Source organism: Cyclopterus lumpus, chromosome 8 (genome assembly GCF_009769545.1).
Source record: "Cyclopterus lumpus isolate fCycLum1 chromosome 8, fCycLum1.pri, whole genome shotgun sequence".
NCBI classification, from domain to species: domain Eukaryota; kingdom Metazoa; phylum Chordata; class Actinopteri; order Perciformes; family Cyclopteridae; genus Cyclopterus; species Cyclopterus lumpus.
This window is the reverse complement of record NC_046973.1, coordinates 15,694,939-15,713,655: the sequence shown is the minus strand read 5'-3', so window position 1 is coordinate 15,713,655 and position 18,717 is coordinate 15,694,939. Positions and strand designations below refer to the sequence as shown.

Here is an 18,717-nt window from a genome sequence, read left to right as displayed (position 1 = left end):
ATACATATAAACATATTCCCATTTTCAATTTCATCTTTTATTTTTCGTTTCAGGTTTAATTATGATTATTATAGTATTGAAATTATAATCTCTAAATTGCCCATAGGTGTGAATGTGAGAGTGAATGGTTGTATGTCCCTACATGTGCCCTCGATGGACTGGCGGCCTGTCCAGGGTGTCCCCTGCCTTCGCCCTATGTCAGCTGGGATAGGCTCCAGCGCCCCCGCGACCCTAATGAGGATAAGCGGTATTGAAAATGGATGGATGGATGGATGAAATTATAATAGTCTAAACATGAAATATCCTCCACACCTCGGGGGATGCTACCTCCACTAGGAGGCAGTAGCGAAGCGCCGAGGACGTCAACGGTTGTGAAACCTCAAAGATGAAGTAGAAGAAGAGGAGGAGGAGCTGTCAGCTGTGAAGAGGCGAACCAGCCCACAACAAACAGCCTAGGAAACCAGGAAGGAAACCAGGGAGGAGAGAGACTGAAGCTCCACTTTAACAGTAAGGACACTGTTGTTTCTTTACATACGGCAGATAAATTACTTTTGTTATTATTGTGGGCTCAGTCCAATACTGAGCAACAGGTGCGCTAAGTTAGCGTTAGCTCCCTTTGCCACACACACTCTAAACTAGGAGGTTAGTTACCTGTAACGTAATTGAGGTAACGTTACCCAACCACATGATGTCAGAATACATATATATATATATATATTAACCCTACAGCTGTTGGTTATCTGTTGTATAATGTCGGAGTGTCCTGAACAATAAAGTCGCCCCCTTAACTAACGCTCGCTAATCTGACTAGCAACCGTCAACTTGTTGCTGCTAACGTTACGCGACGTCCACGCTCGCGCTAATTAACGCAACTAACGCTACTGCGTGGCTACGCTACGTTATTGAATTGTGCGTGTTTATAGTTTGTTGGAACAGCGTCGCGCTCATTCGGTTTATCCATTAACTGTCACCTGACGTCGGCGTTGACAGGCGAGGATGCAGCGACGTTGTTCGGGGAACTATACGAAGCTACTTTTATTAAAAGGTCAGATACTTAATTGTTCTCCGATGAGACGGACATGAATAGTCTCAACTACTGATCGGTCGGTTTAATAGATCAGGTTTCCTGGTGTTCTCTGTGTGAACGCTAAACCCTAATAAATTAGTGTGCTGTGCGTGGAAGCAGCGAGAGGCTTAGCAGAGCTTCTGGTCACATGCTGCCTGTAATCCACAGATAAGACCCGTGTGGTCGCTTTACAGGATGGAGCTCTGATGTTCAATCGGTCACCTCCTTTAGGTGTTTAATGGTAAATGTTACAGAAACGACATTCTAACGGGATTGACTGTTAATCTTCAATTTGCATTCGCAATTTGTAATTATATACAGTATCCAATGATATGTCACGTCAAAGCCCTCCTTAATTGCAATGGTGCAGAGAGAACAACATTCCTTCACCTCTCATGAGATCAGCACGAGGGCAAGCCCTTTTTTTTTTTTTTTTAAACATTCTCTTTTTGTCACATGTCTGCTTTTCGCACTTGTACTAAACTAACACATTCTCGACACCTGCGTGTCACGCGGAGAAACGTGTTGACTGTAGAACTTCTCGTGTCTCTCTTTTGAGCGCGACTAATTGTCCCATGTCGACGTTCAGTTTCTAGAGGTTCTGTTTGATTCTGAGGGTGCGGATCACTCCCGTCCTTCAGCAACATGGGGGAACTCTTCAGAAGTGAAGAGATGACGCTGGCTCAGCTCTTCCTCCAGTCAGAAGCCGCCTACTGCTGCGTCAGTGAACTGGGAGAGATTGGGATGGTGCAGTTTCGTGATGTAAGTCAACTGTTGTGCTGCTGTCCTCTGAAATCACGATTGCCTCGTCATCTGTCTATCATTGTCTTGCTTAAGTCATCGGTGGCATTGCTGTGCAAGTGCATGCCATCAGCGTCATGTTCATCATGTGCTCACGGCCGACCCCATTATTCCACACATGAGAGAGCCCATTGCTGACGAGCCCCGAGGGAAGCTCTGTGCTGGTATCTAGGATGAGCTGTAACAGAGGAGGCCTGTGCACCAACACTGGCATCTTAACTATTTTGTCAGATTATGCATCCTCCACCAGTTTTAAAAACGATAACATTTTCAAATGATGTCGAGAAGGAGTTATTTTTTTATAAAAGACTTTTAAAAAGGTTATATTATTGATAGGTTAGTCAAAGAATAATTATGCAGAATTTGAGCACATCATTTAATAATTGATATAGGTTGCTGATGTAAGTGTGTGCCCCTATTCTTTTTTTTTTGAGGCACATTTTTCCGAGTCTAGTCTTTTGTAAACCTCGATGTGCTGGTGCTTGACCCTCACGTATGCTTTTTCTTTTTGGGGTGGTGGTGGTGGTGGTTTTGCAGCTAAATCCTGACGTGAATGTGTTCCAACGGAAGTTTGTCAATGAAGTCCGCCGATGTGAGGAGATGGATCGCAAACTGAGTAAGTCAGCTCACAAATGTTAAGCCAAAGCTGCCGCTGGAAATAAATGCTTCACCACAACAAGCCTTCTATTTATTTTTTTCTTCATTTAATTTCCACGCTGTACACTTCCTTTTTATCATTGTTACTTCTTTCTCGCAGGATTTGTGGACAAAGAAGTAAGGAAGGCCAAGATCCCAATAGTTGACACAGGAGAGAACCCTGAAGTCCCTTTCCCAAGGGACATGATCGACCTGGAGGTGACTGCTCTCTCTCCTAAAGCTAATTGGGGAGCTCCCTCTGCGTCCTTCTGCTGACCCCTCTGTATGTCTCAACACAGGCCACATTTGAGAAGCTTGAGAATGAGCTGAAGGAAATAAACACCAACCAAGAAGCCCTAAAGAAGAACTTCCTGGAGCTGACGGAGCTCAAGCACATCCTGCGTCGCACGCAGCAGTTTTTTGATGAGGTCAGCTTGACTTGCAAAACAATGTGCTCAGGTCTTTTCTTTTCATTTTACTAACATTGTGGTGGCTGTGAAGAGAAGTTGGGACTTTTATTTTTATAATTGTTACTCGCTAGGGTTATAACCTCTAAAACCTCCAAGTACACCTTTTGGATGCAAAATGTACGCACGCACACACACACACACACTGACTGACTGACTCATTTATTGCTGCTTTATCTGGCATAAGCGGTATCACTCGTGATTGTTTATAGTGACTCACATGGTCTCTGCCCGTTTACACTAGCCAGTCACACGCTGTAAGTACACTACTGTATAATACTTGACGCAGATTTAATTCTATGTTTTCTTTTATTGGTATTAATTGGCCGAGGTCAAGCCTCGCCTGCCCAACATCAGTTGCACTTCATTGTCTTCTCATGCAAAGCTGTGTTGACACACAACAGGAAGTCATCTTTGACAAGTTATTTGGGGATTTAATTGAGGTGAATCATTGAGCCGAAAAACCTAGCGACATGTTTATTCATTAACCGGAGAAAGTCACTGTCGATGCTGAAAACAAACACTGGCCCTGGCTTTTTGTCTTCCTCCTGGCCAAATCTCAACGTTCATGTAAAAAGACTGTCTGAGATGTTTTCTCCCAGCAGTATGTATTTATGGGAATGCAGTTCTAACAATGATACGAGCTAACAATTAATTTCCCGTGCAGATGGAGGATCCCAGTTTACTGGAGGAGTCAAACATCCTCTTGGACCCCAACGAGCCCCACCGAATGGCTCCTCTCCGACTCGGGTGAGTCTGCTTTTGTGTTCTTCCCTCATTCAAAAGGGTTCAGCGTCACTCTGAGTTTTCTATTCTCTGCTCTTCTGCCATCTGTGTCATTAAAACAACGAGACAATCACCTCCCGCACACCAGCTCAGGCGGCCCGGCTTAGTCGGGCCACAAAGGGCACTTGAATCCACATTCACAAATGTCATTTCTGTAAGTGTAGACATTTCAGTCCGTGTTGTCACTGTGATCAGCTGTTCCTTAAGATGGAGCCGATACATGGCCGACCGGGAAAACTACGTGATGTCTTCTCTCACTGAAAGGCATTTGTGGCAGAGGTTTTTAATCTCCATTTTATATTTTGTCGAGCAAGTGCTTAATGTTACTCATGATTCACATGAATGGCCCATTCCAGATGTTCAAGCAGAAGCAATGACAAAAATATGAAATGATCTATGTACGGACATAGCAGTTAGCATTTGAGAGTTATAACTTTTCTGTAATTCACTTCTGTTTGCAAAAGTACTAGCTCATGATGTTTTATCCACAACAACAACAACAACAACAACAACAACAACAACAACAACAACGGTGACAGAAGTTTTCTATCCGTTACAGATTTGTGGCCGGAGTCATTGGCAGGGAACGTATTCCCACATTTGAGAGGATGCTGTGGAGAGTTTGCAGAGGAAATGTGTTCCTGAGGCAGGCGGACATCGAAGAACCTCTGGAGGACCCGGCCACGGTCGGTACCGTCTGAGTACCGACGTCTTGTGCAGTTGGTCAGATGTTAATGCCGCTTTCAGTGTTTTAAGTCCTAACGACATGTTTCCACAGAGCGACCAGGTCCACAAGTCTGTCTTCATCATCTTCTTCCAGGGAGACCAGCTCAAGCATCGAGTCAAGAAGATCTGTGAGGGGTACGTGACTCGCCAACATTCAGTACGATTTTTCTAGGAAGTGTTGTTGGCTAGCAGAACCTTCAAAGTGCTTCTTCTTCTGTCTTCAGGTTCAGAGCGACCTTGTACCCGTGTCCAGAAACACCCCAGGAGAGGAAAGAGATGCTGGCGGGGGTGAACGCACGTATTGAGGACTTGCAAATGGTAAAAACTGGCAGGGAAAACTGCTGCACAAGGATGACCCATTAAGACAGACAACAATGCACTTGATTTTATTATTTCTGCCTCGCCAGCAAAAGATTTGATCAGAAATTCACTGGAAAGTGTCAGTTGAGGAAATTTCACAAGGCATCTAACACATTGACGCAACAGTTCATTCTCAGCGTCTCGGCTCTAAGCCAGTTTACAAGACTTACATTTTGTGATTGCTCACAGAATTCATGTACACGATAAGATGTGGGCAGACACGTTATCCAGAGCTCCTCGTCACACTTTTTTTTTTGACCGATACTATGTATTGTAAATTTGGTATGGCATGGCTTTAGAAATCATCACATCCTCGCAACAAAACATGTTTTCATTACATTGCTTATATGCTGGTGAGATGTCCTCCAGCAGGCAGAATCTTTCCGTCACGTTGTTGTTGTGGTGCCTGCATCGTTGATTAGAATCCTCAGCGACTTGTTATCTAGCGCGAGGTAAAGCCCCATGGACTCCCCACTCCCTTTAGCTTTGCAAATGGAACCCTCTTGTATATTTGTCACATGATGATGATGATTATGATGTCCGCCCGTATGGGTGTTGTACATCACACACACACACACACACACCTGCACACATATCCTCTCACGGCTTCGCATGCAATCGGTGCCCTTTTGCACATGCAGTGTTTTTTGCTGGTCGCTACGTGGGGATGAGGAATGTCAAGCTATTCTGACATCAATCGCTATGGAAGGGCCAGTATGCCTGTCGACAGCAGGCCAGACTGTGCCTGTAGGCAGGCGGGGCAGAGCTTAGATATCCTGCTATTTGCTGATCATGGGCCTCGGTTTTAAATGTGAGTCATACAGCCGCATACCTGGGAATATCCTATATCTCTTTTGGGAAAACCTAATGGATTTGACAGCCTGTTGCTCTTTTAACATATGACTTACTGCTCACTAATCCCACCCGTAAATGTTAACCTTGTCTATGAATAACGAGCAATATGCCATTCAACGCTGCTAATTTTAGCAGCCTTTTCCGACAGACATTATAATTCACACAGCTGTGACTTCATATGGATGGATTTACAGATGACAATGGCATGTTAGTGACAGTTGTGCAGCGGGTCGTGTCCCAATAAGTTTGTCATTTCTGATGAAGAGAATAATGGCAAACCCGTTCATAGAAAAGCACAGGCTTCACCAAAATGGCATGAAAAGGTGTTTCTGGTTCCGAAAGAAGACATTTGTCTTGATATTTTTGCCACCAACCGAACTTTCCAGAAAATTCTCAATGAGATTCAAAATCGATTTTCAAAATGGCAAAGAGAGGCAGAAAACCACAAACAAAATGAGACCGATTACAGACCAATCATTTAATTCGGACCAACGACCAACTCTACTCTCGTCTCCCTCCCGAAGGTGCTGAACCAGACCGATGATCACAGGCAGAGGGTCCTGCAAGCTGCCGCCAAGACGGTCAGAGTGTGGTTCATCAAGGTGAGGAAGATGAAGGCCGTCTACCACACCCTCAACCTCTGCAACATCGACGTCACTCAGAAGTGTCTGATCGCTGAGGTGTGGTGTCCCGTCTCTGACATGGACTCCATCCAGTTTGCTCTGCGCAGGGGGACGGTAAGTAACTGAGCAGTTTATGTTCAAGGAAGACATTCCCCATGTAGTCTGTTTTAGTTCAGATCTTACAGCGCGGTCAGACAAGGCCTCCCTCTTATTCGTAGAAACTTTAACCGGCCCTATATTGAATGTAGCGTAACCGGTTTGAAAGACAAAGCTATGAACTGTCAGTCCTTGAGTACACGCAAGCTTTTTGTGTGTACTCAAATACAATATGTTTACTGTGACACTGCGGTGTATTTATTCAGATGTGTAAACCAAACTGGTCATGCACGTTCCGCAAAACAAGATCTAAATGGTTCTTAAAAACGACTTTTTTTAAGTCATGCAACCAACAAATCATGGTGACGAGTTGCAATGAAAAGTTGAATGAGGCCGTGCAAAACGGTTCCAACTACAAAAACCAAGTCAGCCAGCCAGCTGATCGCACTGCTGCACTCGTTTCTTTTGGTTGCGAGAGTGTCCTTTTTCTCTGCTCGGCAGTTACGCTATTGGCCGTCATGCTCGACGCATTGTGCTGAAAGTTCCGGTGGATAAAAAGAGAACTATTCAAAGCGAGTGTTTCATGACGCTTTAGGAGAAGAGCGACTCCACTGTGCCTTCCATCCTCAATCGGATGCAGTGTAAGCAGACCCCACCCACCTATAACAAGACCAACAAGTTCACCTCAGGCTTCCAGAACATTGTGGACGCCTATGGGATTGGCAACTACCGTGAGATCAACCCAGGTAAAGAGCGTGTGTCACACCTCTTTTTTTTTTTTATCTGTGCGTCCCTAAACCTCGGACCTCCGTCTGTCATTGCATATCAGTGTTGTCGTGCTCATCAGTTAAGGCAGTTGAACCACTTGTATTAAACCTGTTCACCCAGCTGCCTGAGGTTTATTGTGTTTCACCTGCCGCACTGCCCTCCCCTCATGTGATGCCTGCCTCCTTACCTCCTTGTCTCCAGCGCCATACACCATCATCACCTTCCCCTTCCTATTTGCGGTCATGTTTGGTGACATGGGCCACGGGACGCTCATGACCTGTGTGGCCCTGTACCTTGTGTTGAGAGAGAGCAGGCTGATGGCCCAGAAGCCCGACAATGAGGTATGGATCCCACCATGGCCATCCCATCAGCCCCACACCTTCCTTACTGGACATCCAGCTGTACAGAGCTCCTGTGGATTTATGTTCATAATTGCAGGGATGCAGCCGTTCTTGTTTTTTGGAAACCCACTTCTCTCTCTCTCGTTGATGCTTTTTGTGGCAGATATTCAGCATGCTGTTTGCGGGGCGCTACATCATCCTGCTGATGGGACTCTTCTCCATGTACACTGGGACCATCTACAACGAGTGCTTCTCCAAGTCCATCAACGTGTTCGGCTCTGGCTGGAGCGTCAGGCCCATGTTCGACTCTCGGCTGGGGGCCAACTGGACGTAAGTGTCGTTGGCAAATCTCTGACTCGAGCTGTAACCCAGTGGCTGCTGTAGGCGCGCAGTGATCTGGACTCAAAAGTGATCGGTGCTCTCATCCTGGTCAGGTTTGACACACTGCGAGGCAACAAGGATTTGCAGTTGGACCCGGCAATCAATGGAGTCTTCACAGGGCCGTACCCCATCGGCATCGATCCGGTGAATATCTTTCTTTTTGTAATCTGTCGGTTGTTGTTACTTGTTATGCTTTCCAGCCGTGTCTTGGCAAATGAGTATGTATCAGTTAAGAAATAAATCATCAATGATTGCTTGTTGCTGACACCTACAACAAATAATGGTACTCGCATTGAACTGTTTAAGTCATTGGATTTTGTTTTAAGGAGAAAGTGGAGAGGAAAAAAAGCCACTCCCAATGGAAAATATTGATCATTGACCAATTTGTCTGTCAGTTATGGAGCCTTGCCACCAACAAGCTGACGTTCCTGAACTCGTTTAAGATGAAGATGTCCGTCATCCTGGGAGTCATCCACATGCTGTTTGGAATCACTCTCGGGCTCTTCAACTACCTGTGAGACTTTTTCGTCCCAACATTTATGCTTCGAACTCTTGTATTTCTTTGTCGCCACTGGCAATTATGCAAAACATGTGTTTGCTTTGTGGTTCTCCGCAGGTATTTCAAGAAGCCGCTGAATATCTACTTGGGATTCCTCCCAGAGATCGTCTTCATGGCCAGTCTGTTTGGCTACCTCGTCATTCTGATCTTCTATAAGTGGGTCGCGTACAACGCGAGCATATCCAAGGACGCTCCCAGTCTCCTCATTGCCTTCATTAACATGTTCCTCTTCAAATACAACGACCCCACTAACCAACCTCTCTACAGAGGACAGGTCAGACACACTTGTTGGTCACATCCATCCATCCTTTTGTCTTGAAAATGAACCACGGCAAGTCAATTGTCACCATGTCCTGTTTTTCTTTCTCTCCTGTCCGTGTAGATGGTCGTACAATCACTCTTGGTGGTAATCGCCTTGGCTTGTATTCCCTGTATGTTAATAGTGAAAACTCTGGTTCTGCGGCGACAGTATTTGTGGCGAAAAAACCTGGTACGGGGGATCAGTGGTATGACCTGAAATAACACATTATCCTCAATTATAATCCCTTTTTTGTTTAATGTAGTTTTCTCACCTCATCTTCTGTGTCAGGGGACAGAAAACTTTGGAGGGATCAGGGTGGGCAACGGGCCCACTGAGGATGAGGCTCAAATCATCCAGCATGACCAGCTCTCACAGCACTCTGATGAGGAGCCGGAGGTAACACTGTTTTCCATCCTCATATCTCCTCTCACCGTTTGCATAATTCAGTCGCTCAGCCTCAGTTGGGAACGGAAACCGACGCCTCATGTTTCCACTTCAAATTCAATTATGGATGAAGCAATGCTATTGAGAGATTACATTTTAAAAAGTTTATTTCTGCCACTTTTGTGTTTTTTAATATTCTGACTAAGTACATTTTTTGTGAAAATCCGACCAGTTGGGTTGTAAATCCTGAAGAGTTTTAACGCTACCAGTCAACAGTTTTGTGTGTCTGAATTGTGTGTTGTGTTTCTGTAGACCTCTCTGGTTTAATTCTAAAAAGCTCATGTGTTGTCATCCTGAAAAGTTCACTCTCCTTTTTATTTTATTTTTAAGTGAGTAACCAAATTCTCCTGTTACTTTTGTTTCTGTTGCACTGATGTGTGTCCGTCTGTCTGTCGATCTGTGTGTACGCTGTCGATAACCAAGCAATGCCTTTTGTCACCTGCTGTCAAGGCCTGCGAGGAGGAAGAGGTAGGACAGGAGCTCATCTGCAACCCTATCCCCTCCCCGTCAAAGTGCATGTCTAGCAGTCGTGTCTCTTTTGCCCCTCGCTTCGTTGTCCACGTATGTGGTCGACCATTGCCTGCTGCTCTTAGCTGCGTCTGTGTGTGCCGGCAGGTGTTAGTCAGTGTGTTCCAGGAGTCACTTGTTGACACGTGGGTTGCAGTGATTCCCCAAAGTGTTTCCTTCCAGTCTTGGTGATATGCATGGGGGGGTCAGTGGGTGCAGCTGATACTTTGGGTCCACAGGGTCCTGCGACGACGGTGTCTCTTCTAATTTAAGAGGCTTTGCTCTCCGACGGTGGCAAATAGCTTTTCCTCTCATTTCCCCCGAATGATCAATGAAGCAGACTCCTCCTGTGTGGCTCGCAGGACCCGTTGTAGAGATGTTGTTCCCTCGAAATTGTTTTTGATGTTCCGTATCTATCCCACAGTTTAACTTTGGGGATGTGGCGGTTCATCAGGCGATCCACACCATAGAGTTCTGCCTGGGCTGCATCTCCAACACGGCCTCCTATCTGAGGCTTTGGGCCCTCAGTCTGGCTCACGCACGTAAGGCAAAACCCTTCCTCCCTTTTCAATGTTGAGGTTTGAGTACAGATTTACACAGTGTTTGTGTGTGTGTGTGTGTGTGTGTGTGTGTGTGTGTATAAATATATATGTGTGTACGTACGTTTGTTAGAGTTCATCACCGCGCTGACATCTGTGTGCTCTCTGTGTCCCACACAGAGTTGTCAGAAGTGCTGTGGAGCATGGTGATGCACATTGGCCTTTCGACCGTCGGCTTCGGAGGTTTCATCATGCTGACCTTCACGTTTGTCTTCTTTGCTGTTCTCACAGTTGCCATTCTTCTCCTAATGGAGGGCTTGTCAGCCTTCTTGCATGCGCTGCGTCTGCACTGGTAGGTCATTGTTTTGTTTGTTTCTCTCTCTTCATTTTGGTCAAATGAGCATTTAATCTGAAACAAGTCCCTGCGCACTGGATTTGGCATTTTAAAAGAGGACTTTACGAATGCCAAATGACCGTGGGCACTGTAAAGTACAGCGCGAGAGCGCCATCTGGAGGTGAACAGAAACGGCCAAAGAAGCTGCTTCTTCTCTGCATGACAATTGAAACGCAAATAGTTCAAGGGTCACAGTTGGTACTTCACATGTTAATCCAGTGTAGATGACAACCATTTATTTAGGAAATGGTCCAATTAAGTAAATCAAGTTGAACACGTGTCCTGATTGTAAAAGTGGTCTCGGAGAGAGGAATTCATTTATCAATTAGTTGACCAACATTATCAGACATTCTACATGGAAAATGTAAATATCAGCTAAACACCATATTCAGAGGATCCATACAGCATGCTCCCATGTTTACTTTAGATAGTTACGCAGTTGAGACATTTACAAAAACTTATAACCAGACGAGCTTGGTGTTTTAACCTCTAGTTGGCCCAGCTGCTCCACCAGTGCCACAGTGTGACCACCAGTCAACAAGGGTGTGTCCCAATTATAAGTCGCACTACAAATTGTAGTTTCCCGTGGCTCGCTCTCCTTCCTGGCCTGTGGCCTGGAACACATCTGCCTGCGGCCAGTGTTGTGCTTCCCATTTCTTTTCTACGTGTACGTGCCAAACCATCTGACTCTTTGCTCAGGCACAAATGAGCCTTTGTTGTCCCCTCGGTAGTATCTTTATTCGGCTTCGCTGGATGTCACGTTGGCTTTATAGTCCGCTCGCACATTTCCAGAGCGTGCCGGTGTTACGGCCGCTCTTCTCTATAATTATGCTTTGCACAGGAATGCGGGGTGACTCAGCCTTCACTGAATGGCCTTCAGGGACGAGAAGGTCCAGTTTTGAATACAGGGAAGCTGCACCAGTCAAAATATTTGCCGTGTGTGTCATGGCTGTAAATAGATTCTAGACAGGTGAGCAATCACACACCAGGACTGCGCCCCTCAGCATTACCCAACTGGACCCCCATCACCACTTTGTGCACATGTTGTCGTGTGAGAGGCTTCCTGGTCATTGTGTTGCTTTTGATTGGACCTTTTTTTAAAATGTATTTTTCTTTACAGGGTGGAGTTCCAAAACAAGTTTTACGTGGGCCAGGGCTTCAAGTTCCTCCCCTTTACCTTCGAAAGCATCCTGGATGGGAATTTTGAGGAATAAGATGGGAGCACTCCTCTTCTTTAATTGATGTCACTCATCTCTTGAGAATCTGCGTGGTGTTGAATAGAGATTTGTGTGTTTGTTAGATGCAGTTTCCATGAGATCACCTGTCAGACTGCCATATCTTTTCTATCTACTCACAAATTACTGTTCGTTAATTCATTCCTCAGAAAACTAGCTATTCTGTAATATGTTATGTGTCTTAGTGAAGTCATTTTGTGTTCACCTGTGTTGTATTTAGTAGTAATTTAATATTATTTATACAAATCTTTCCTTTATAAAGTCTGTATTTTTCTTTCCGTCTTTGGTGGCAGTGTAGCAGTTCCATCATAAATGAGGTGTTTTGTGCAAGTGGTCTTGACTGATTATGTTGATTTCAGAGTAAAGTGACAGAAGTGTCTGTCACTTTAGTGTTTACAGCTTTCCTGTCTGTCCTCGCCACGTTGTCTCTCTCTCTCTCTCTCTTTCTTCACCTCACACACTGAGCTATAAAGGTCCAAAGGGAATACAATTAAACTTACATCAGGTCAGTGCTTTAAAGGTGAAGTACTGATATTTAATCCTGCGCTAACATTGCCATAAATGCCCTTTTTGTGTTAGGTGACGTGTTCTCTGTAAATCTTTCATGGAGAGAATGAAGGGGGATCTGTAGCGACAGTGTGCTGATTTTCACTTACAGTAACGTTTTAAATGTAATTGTTGCACTTTGATCGGATTAAAAACAGCAGGCACGTTCAAATAAAACTAAATCATCAATCATTTCCCACCCACATTTATTCAATAAATTGGAAAGTGCTTGAGTACGTTGTTATGTCCTTTCTCTGATCAATCTGCAACCATGGTGGTATTCGAACCTTTACTTATACTACACTAAAGTGTAAGTAATAAAAAGAAGAAAAAAAATATATATATATATATTCTTTTTTTATTTTTTCCACACACACACAAAAGAAGTGCAGATAAATGTAGTACCTCAATGTCCAGCAACATATCTTCGGTTTCAATCCAGCCCGTCTCCCTACATGGTTGCTTCAGGGACAGTAGGATTTAAATGTGTCGTCCCTCCTCTTGGTGGTGCTCTTGAACAGGCTCTGCAGTGGCCCATGAGAACTAACTGTTGTGTTTCCCTCCCTGTACATTAGAAGTTGTAATAAAAGCACTTACAATAGTCTGTGGCGGATGAATATATCTTGATTACCCGCTGAACTTTGTGCCTGAAATATGATCCTGGCCATTTATTTGGCAGGGGAAAAGGAAATGACCCATAAGGGCACTTGAAAGTAGATTTACAGTTTTGTCTTTTGTGCACAACGGGCCTTTTCTTTAACATGTCGCTTATCATTGTTTTATAGACTGGATTTGTTCCGTCTAGCCGTCTGCAGGCAATCCTGTTCTAATGAGTCCAAACAGAAGAACCCACTTGTGTCTCCACCCACGTTGAAAGGGTTGACTTTTCTCAGGTTTGTCAAAAAGCAGCAGGAAACTTCACTACTTTCAGCTTGAAACCATTTTACACATTCGTATTTAGTAGTGGTGAAAGAAGTACTCTAAGTAAAAGTAGCAATACCACACTGCAAAATACTTAAATACAAGTAAAAGTACAAAACAACTGGCATCAAAATAAACACCCACTCAAACTTCCAAAAGTAAATGTTATATATATGTTCTATTATTGGATTATAATTAGTAATAGTCACTTTAGTGTTGCTGCTAATAAAGGTGGAGCTACTTGTCTTTGCTTTATAGTCTGCTTGGTAGCTTGGCCAGCATGTCAATAAAGTATTATAATAATAATAATAATGCATTTAATTTATATAGCGCTTTTCATAATACTCAAAGACACTTCACATAATTAAAACATCCTAAAAGCTAAAAATAAATAAATAAGAATAGCTAAAATACAGGTAAAACAAATAAAACAAATAAATAGGGACTTTTGAGTCGCTCGGACCCTGATAAGAAAGAAAACAAAAGAAAACAAACAATCACACATTAAAAGCAGTTCTGAACAGGTGGGTTTTGATTTGCGATTTGAATGAGGAAAGATCAGTGCAGTCTCGGATGAGTTTGGGGAGAGAGTTCCAGAGGGAGGGGGCAGATATGGAGAAGGCTCTGTCACCCCACCCCATTATCTTAACCTATTTTAATACATAATGTATTTGTTGATTATATTCTGTATTATGAATCTGCAAAGTAACTAAAGTAATCACATATCAAATGTGGCACTAAAAATGCAGTGGCAAATATATATATATATATATTTGAAAGATAATTTCGATTTACTTTACTTAAATATGAGACTAAAATATAAATACATACAATATATATATATATATATTAGTAAAATATATACAGTATATATTTTTAAGTCTCATATTTAAGTAAAATAAATGGAAATTATCTTTCCCCACTGGGATTCTGCATATGAAAAAATAGAAGTGTTGCATATAAAAGAATGTTTTTCTTGAGGTCCAAATCAGCATCTCTAAAGGCGTGTTGGGAGACCTCACTATTAAAACCTTGAGTCACTCTGGGATGAGGAACATCATGTTCTCTATCTCGCATTTTTTCGAGGGGGTCGGTGGCTATTAGCCACAACAACCTAAAGTAATAATAAAACTCTTTAGGCATCTAACTGTATCTTTTGGGACAAGCTTCTTTCATTAGATATTTCCCAGCGTGTCGTGTATAACCAGGGGTGAGAGCAAGCTTTCATAACAGCCCAAGAAATCCCGTCGTGTTTACACTTCCCGGGACTTTTACTCTGCAGTTTCAAAGCATGGACCCCAATGAGACTGAGCTATCTTGCTCCTTTATCGAAGGCGAACATAAAGTGCACTTTAGTTTAGCAGAAAACTGTCCCAAGGAATGTTGTGTTTTTCGTAATGTTAAAGTAGATTTATTTTCTTTGGGAAAAGCGATGCTTTTGCAGCTGTTCAATAGTGCAGTTGGCCTCAGTGTCGTCTTGATCCAGGCGCTGAACAACATGGGTTTGGGATGTTACCACGTTACAAACAGATAATTATCCAGGAATATCACTGTGATGTTTGGACGGAAATACTGCAACAAAAATAACAACCCATGTGCCACAGTACTCCTGTTATGGAATAGATCATTAATATTGTGTGACATAAAATCTTTTTTCAAGAGTTAATAATCACAAAATACGAATATATCACATTAAAGCATTCACAGGAATATGGAAAAGTTCATCAAAGAAAGGTCAACCTTTCCCATGCTAATCCAGTTTTAAATGACTTTCACAGTTAACCCAGTATTTTACACACACACACACACACACACACACACACACACACACACACGCACAATGTTCTCCATCTTTTAGCTTGTTATTAGCATGCTAACATTTGCCTATTAGCGGTAAACATGAAGTACGACCCAGGAAAATTGAAGTAACTATATTGATTGTTTTTTACAAAAAGAAATGTTGTTCTGATGATGGTGCACGAGGAAAAGTCAAGAGATAATTAAGTATTTTGAAATAACTGTATAGCTATAAGAAATGCAGTCAGTGTAATGCCTCACTGTAGCGCCATGATTTTAAACTATGTAATGGATCTCATTATTAAAGAAACACATTCAGTGCAATACATCGTTGTACCGCCATGTTGTTTAGTGGAAAGTAACAGAAATAACTGTTTACAGAGAACGCACCTGAGAGGACCACGTACCAAGAGGCGTGGCACACGCCTGCGCCATGAAAGAAAGGAAAGTTGTTGTTCTTGTATGCTAATCTCGGATCAGACGGACACCTGAGAGACAAGAGGCAGGGACCTCGTGCGTGGACAGAGGTGACTCAGCCTACGAGCAAACTATGCACCAATGTATTGCTTGCATTCTTAAACAAATGGGGTGAAATCACTCCTTCTCTTGCTAGTACATCTACCTGTCTGCGAACTCCGCCCGAGGCTTGTGGGTGGATGTGTGAGGCAGTTAACTCCACGCAGAGAACTGCACGTGGACTGTGGATCTCGAAGCCTATACGAGACCTCAGCTGAGACCACACTCTGCATCACAACTTATTCAATACTTAATTAAATACGCTTTATTATAGCAATCTATCCAAGACGTCCTTCTTGCCACTCTTGAGGAGTTTTGAACACGCCATGATCCTGATTGTCATCATCCGTTATCCTCCGGGGACCATGCATGTCTGGGCCAAAAGGTGTGCTTTTTCTAGGTCTTGAACCCTCCTTGAAATAAAGAGGAATTATTGTTGCTGACAGACACAGAAGGTAAAGTTGTTCAAGCAGACGTGACTGACAAGCAGGTCCATTCGGCTAATAGACGGCCCAGGTGAGTCTGGGAGAGCGGAAGCAAAGGGCCTGTACCTTTCTACTCCCCTGGGATTATATGACCAAATCTCTAGATTAAACTATTGTTCAGTTCAACAGTTTTCCACGACTTGTCTGACCTCTGGCTATTGTATCCAGGCTTCTTTTTTTTACACTTCGATTTGGCCGATTACATCAGGAAGCGTCCGACAATATGAACATTTTACAGCCATGACAATGTTACACACACGCACACGCACGCACACAGACGCACACACACGCACACACACGCACACACACGCACACACACGCACCCATCTCCATACAGCTGTGGAAAGAGAGTTGCATAACACAAAATGAGAAGGAGAAAGGAAAAACAAGGAGAGAGAAAAAAAAATCAAGTGACAATCACATAAAAATATGTGACAGCTGAACTTTTCACTAATTAATTTTTTCCTGGCACCAAGAAACCTAGAAATATTCCTGGAGGCAAATTTCACTGAAAACGACATGTTTACTTTCCTCTTTGTCCCAAAATCTTTCATCACCCTGACAGAGCTCATAATACTGACAAATGGACAAGCGGCAGCTCGTACCGCCAAAATAAACCCAATGAAAGAATCCTTAAAAAGACAGGTGTTGCCACCAGGAAGAGCCTTTCGCACAAATACAATCAGACTAAAATATTTCAACAGCTGTTGGATGAAAAGTTACACAGATATTCATGGTCCCCAGAGGATTAATCCTACTGACTTTGGGGATCGGCCAACCTTTCCTCTAGCACCACCATGAGGATTGTTGTGATATATTTAATGGAATGTATCTAGCCATTGTTTCAGTCATGAAGACTATACTTTACAGAAGAATCGTTAACCACCACCTCAGCATATCTGTTTTATTAGACTAGTATCTTTTCTTCATTCACTTGTCCCTCCTGATTGAAATAACATTTCATCATTCTAGCGCCTTCATTAAGTCAACATTTCAATCAGTCCAATTGGCCGACTTTGGTTTATGACTCAATACTTGCAAAACATATTACACATCAGTTACAGGTGTATATTGTGATTAGTGCTAACTGGCAAATGTTTGTATTGCTTACATGCAAATGTTTGACATGGAAAATATTAAACACATTTGTGGACGTTGAAGCCATTTTAAATCCAATGCTTATTCTGCTTTAAATCAACTAATCTAAACCAACTGTGTTAAGCTAATGCTAACGTTAGAGTTCATGACGTCACATCACGTCCACCCACGTCATACACAACTGTTTGTAATAATATAAAATAAGGTACATTTAATTGGTTTTAAGTTTAGGGCCATTGTAATGCAGTTCTTAGGTGTTGGACTTTTACGTATCACCAGTGGTACATGGGCCTCAGCTTGGGTATCGCTGTTGTATTATACCCTAAACAGTTGATAATATTGTTTTATTACTGTTTTAGTAAAATGTTCAATGTCATGCTGATAAGACACAACAAGCCTTTTGCAGGAAAGTCTGCTGCCTCCTCTTGGAAGAAGAAGAGATCTCCAGTAAAAAAACACCTTCAATAAACCATCCTCTTATCAGGGCTGGAGGAGCTGAGCCATGTCAGCCGGCAGCAGTGTCCATCACAAAGTTACAGAAACAGAAGCTGCACAGAAATTCATGGTGGATAAAAAAAGAAAGAAAAGACTGTTCGTTCATCAAGAAATAGTTTAGCCGACATGTAATTAAGTGTAAAAGCACAAATGGTTGGTTTTCCCATTTCTGTTGTAAGAGCACTCTGGAGTTGCTTGAGACAGAGCCAGGGTTCATGAATCTGTTATGTACCTCAGTCATGTGCTCATGTGGCCACACAACTGTCGGTGTGTTTGCTGCAGGCCTCGATCTCTTGCCCTCTGTCACTGTCGGGTCAGCGCTTTTTGAAAACAACAAGGTTGTGCATACAGTTGCTGAACCTCTGCACGCGGCACGCTACTTACACTGTGACAAACAATCAAAGACCTCAGGGCGGATGTCTAGATTACCTGCCATATGGCAAAGTAATATAAGACATCAAACACAAATATTTAATGATTTAATGAAATGAAAGTAATCAAATTGTTTACCATCTCTGTACTAGACTATTGTACCTCATATATATATAAAAGTACATTTTCTTCTTCTTGTATAAGCACACACTTTGAGCATGCATGAATAATACCACTACATGTCTGCTGTAAGTGTGTTTGTTTGCAACCTTCAGCCAGTTGGTCAACGTGCTTTTCATACGATGAGGAACAGATCAAAACATTTAAAGCGAGAGACAGGCAGACATATTGGAGGACGCAGCTAAATGATAATTCATTACAGACTTGACGTCACAATGACTTTATAAACGATGTCCAGGGACGACCTGTCATACGCACCGGGACTGCCGTGAATCTCTGTCACAGAAAAGTCAAATCTCCATCAACTCACAAGTTCACATCAAGATGGAGAACGTGCACTGCCCTGCCGAGGCTCCTGGCCTCTGTCGCTCGAGACTTCTGCCCTTTCCCAAACTACAACCCCAGTCCACAAAATACTGTCC

General features: G+C 43.1%; 1 protein-coding gene across 4 annotated transcripts; it reads left to right on the top strand.

Annotated features, from left to right (window-relative positions):
• The first annotated feature begins 152 nt into the window (after positions 1-152).
• atp6v0a1a (ATPase H+ transporting V0 subunit a1a) lies at positions 153-12,664 on the top strand. Of its 4 annotated transcripts, none has more exons than XM_034539097.1 (22): positions 390-507; positions 1,656-1,828; positions 2,405-2,483; positions 2,625-2,722; positions 2,803-2,931; positions 3,638-3,720; positions 4,316-4,442; positions 4,535-4,617; positions 4,707-4,800; positions 6,222-6,434; positions 7,012-7,162; positions 7,386-7,525; positions 7,689-7,855; positions 7,960-8,050; positions 8,302-8,420; positions 8,523-8,739; positions 8,848-8,955; positions 9,055-9,162; positions 9,634-9,678; positions 10,142-10,259; positions 10,437-10,608; positions 11,771-12,213. In XM_034539097.1, exons 2-22 carry the CDS (start codon positions 1,712-1,714, stop codon positions 11,862-11,864), a joined length of 2,553 nt encoding a protein of 850 aa, XP_034394988.1. In that variant the 5' UTR covers positions 390-507; positions 1,656-1,711; the 3' UTR covers positions 11,865-12,213. The 4 variants fall into 4 exon arrangements, with proteins under 4 accessions (XP_034394990.1, XP_034394988.1, XP_034394989.1 ...); XM_034539098.1 differs by having other exon boundaries at positions 397-507; positions 9,661-9,678; positions 11,771-12,616; XM_034539099.1 differs by lacking the exon at positions 9,634-9,678 and having other exon boundaries at positions 153-507; positions 11,771-12,664.
• Positions 12,665-18,717: the final 6,053 nt, after the last annotated feature.

Coding starts and splice junctions, on each gene's coding strand:
- atp6v0a1a (XM_034539100.1), top strand. CDS start 1,712: ATGGGGGAACTCTTCAGAAGTGAAGAGATGACGCTGGCTCAGCTCTTC. Junction 8,956..9,054: donor ATTTGTGGCGAAAAAACCTG/GTACGGGGGATC, acceptor CTTCTGTGTCAG/GGGACAGAAAACTTTGGAGG. Junction 10,260..10,436: donor CCTCAGTCTGGCTCACGCAC/GTAAGGCAAAAC, acceptor TGTCCCACACAG/AGTTGTCAGAAGTGCTGTGG.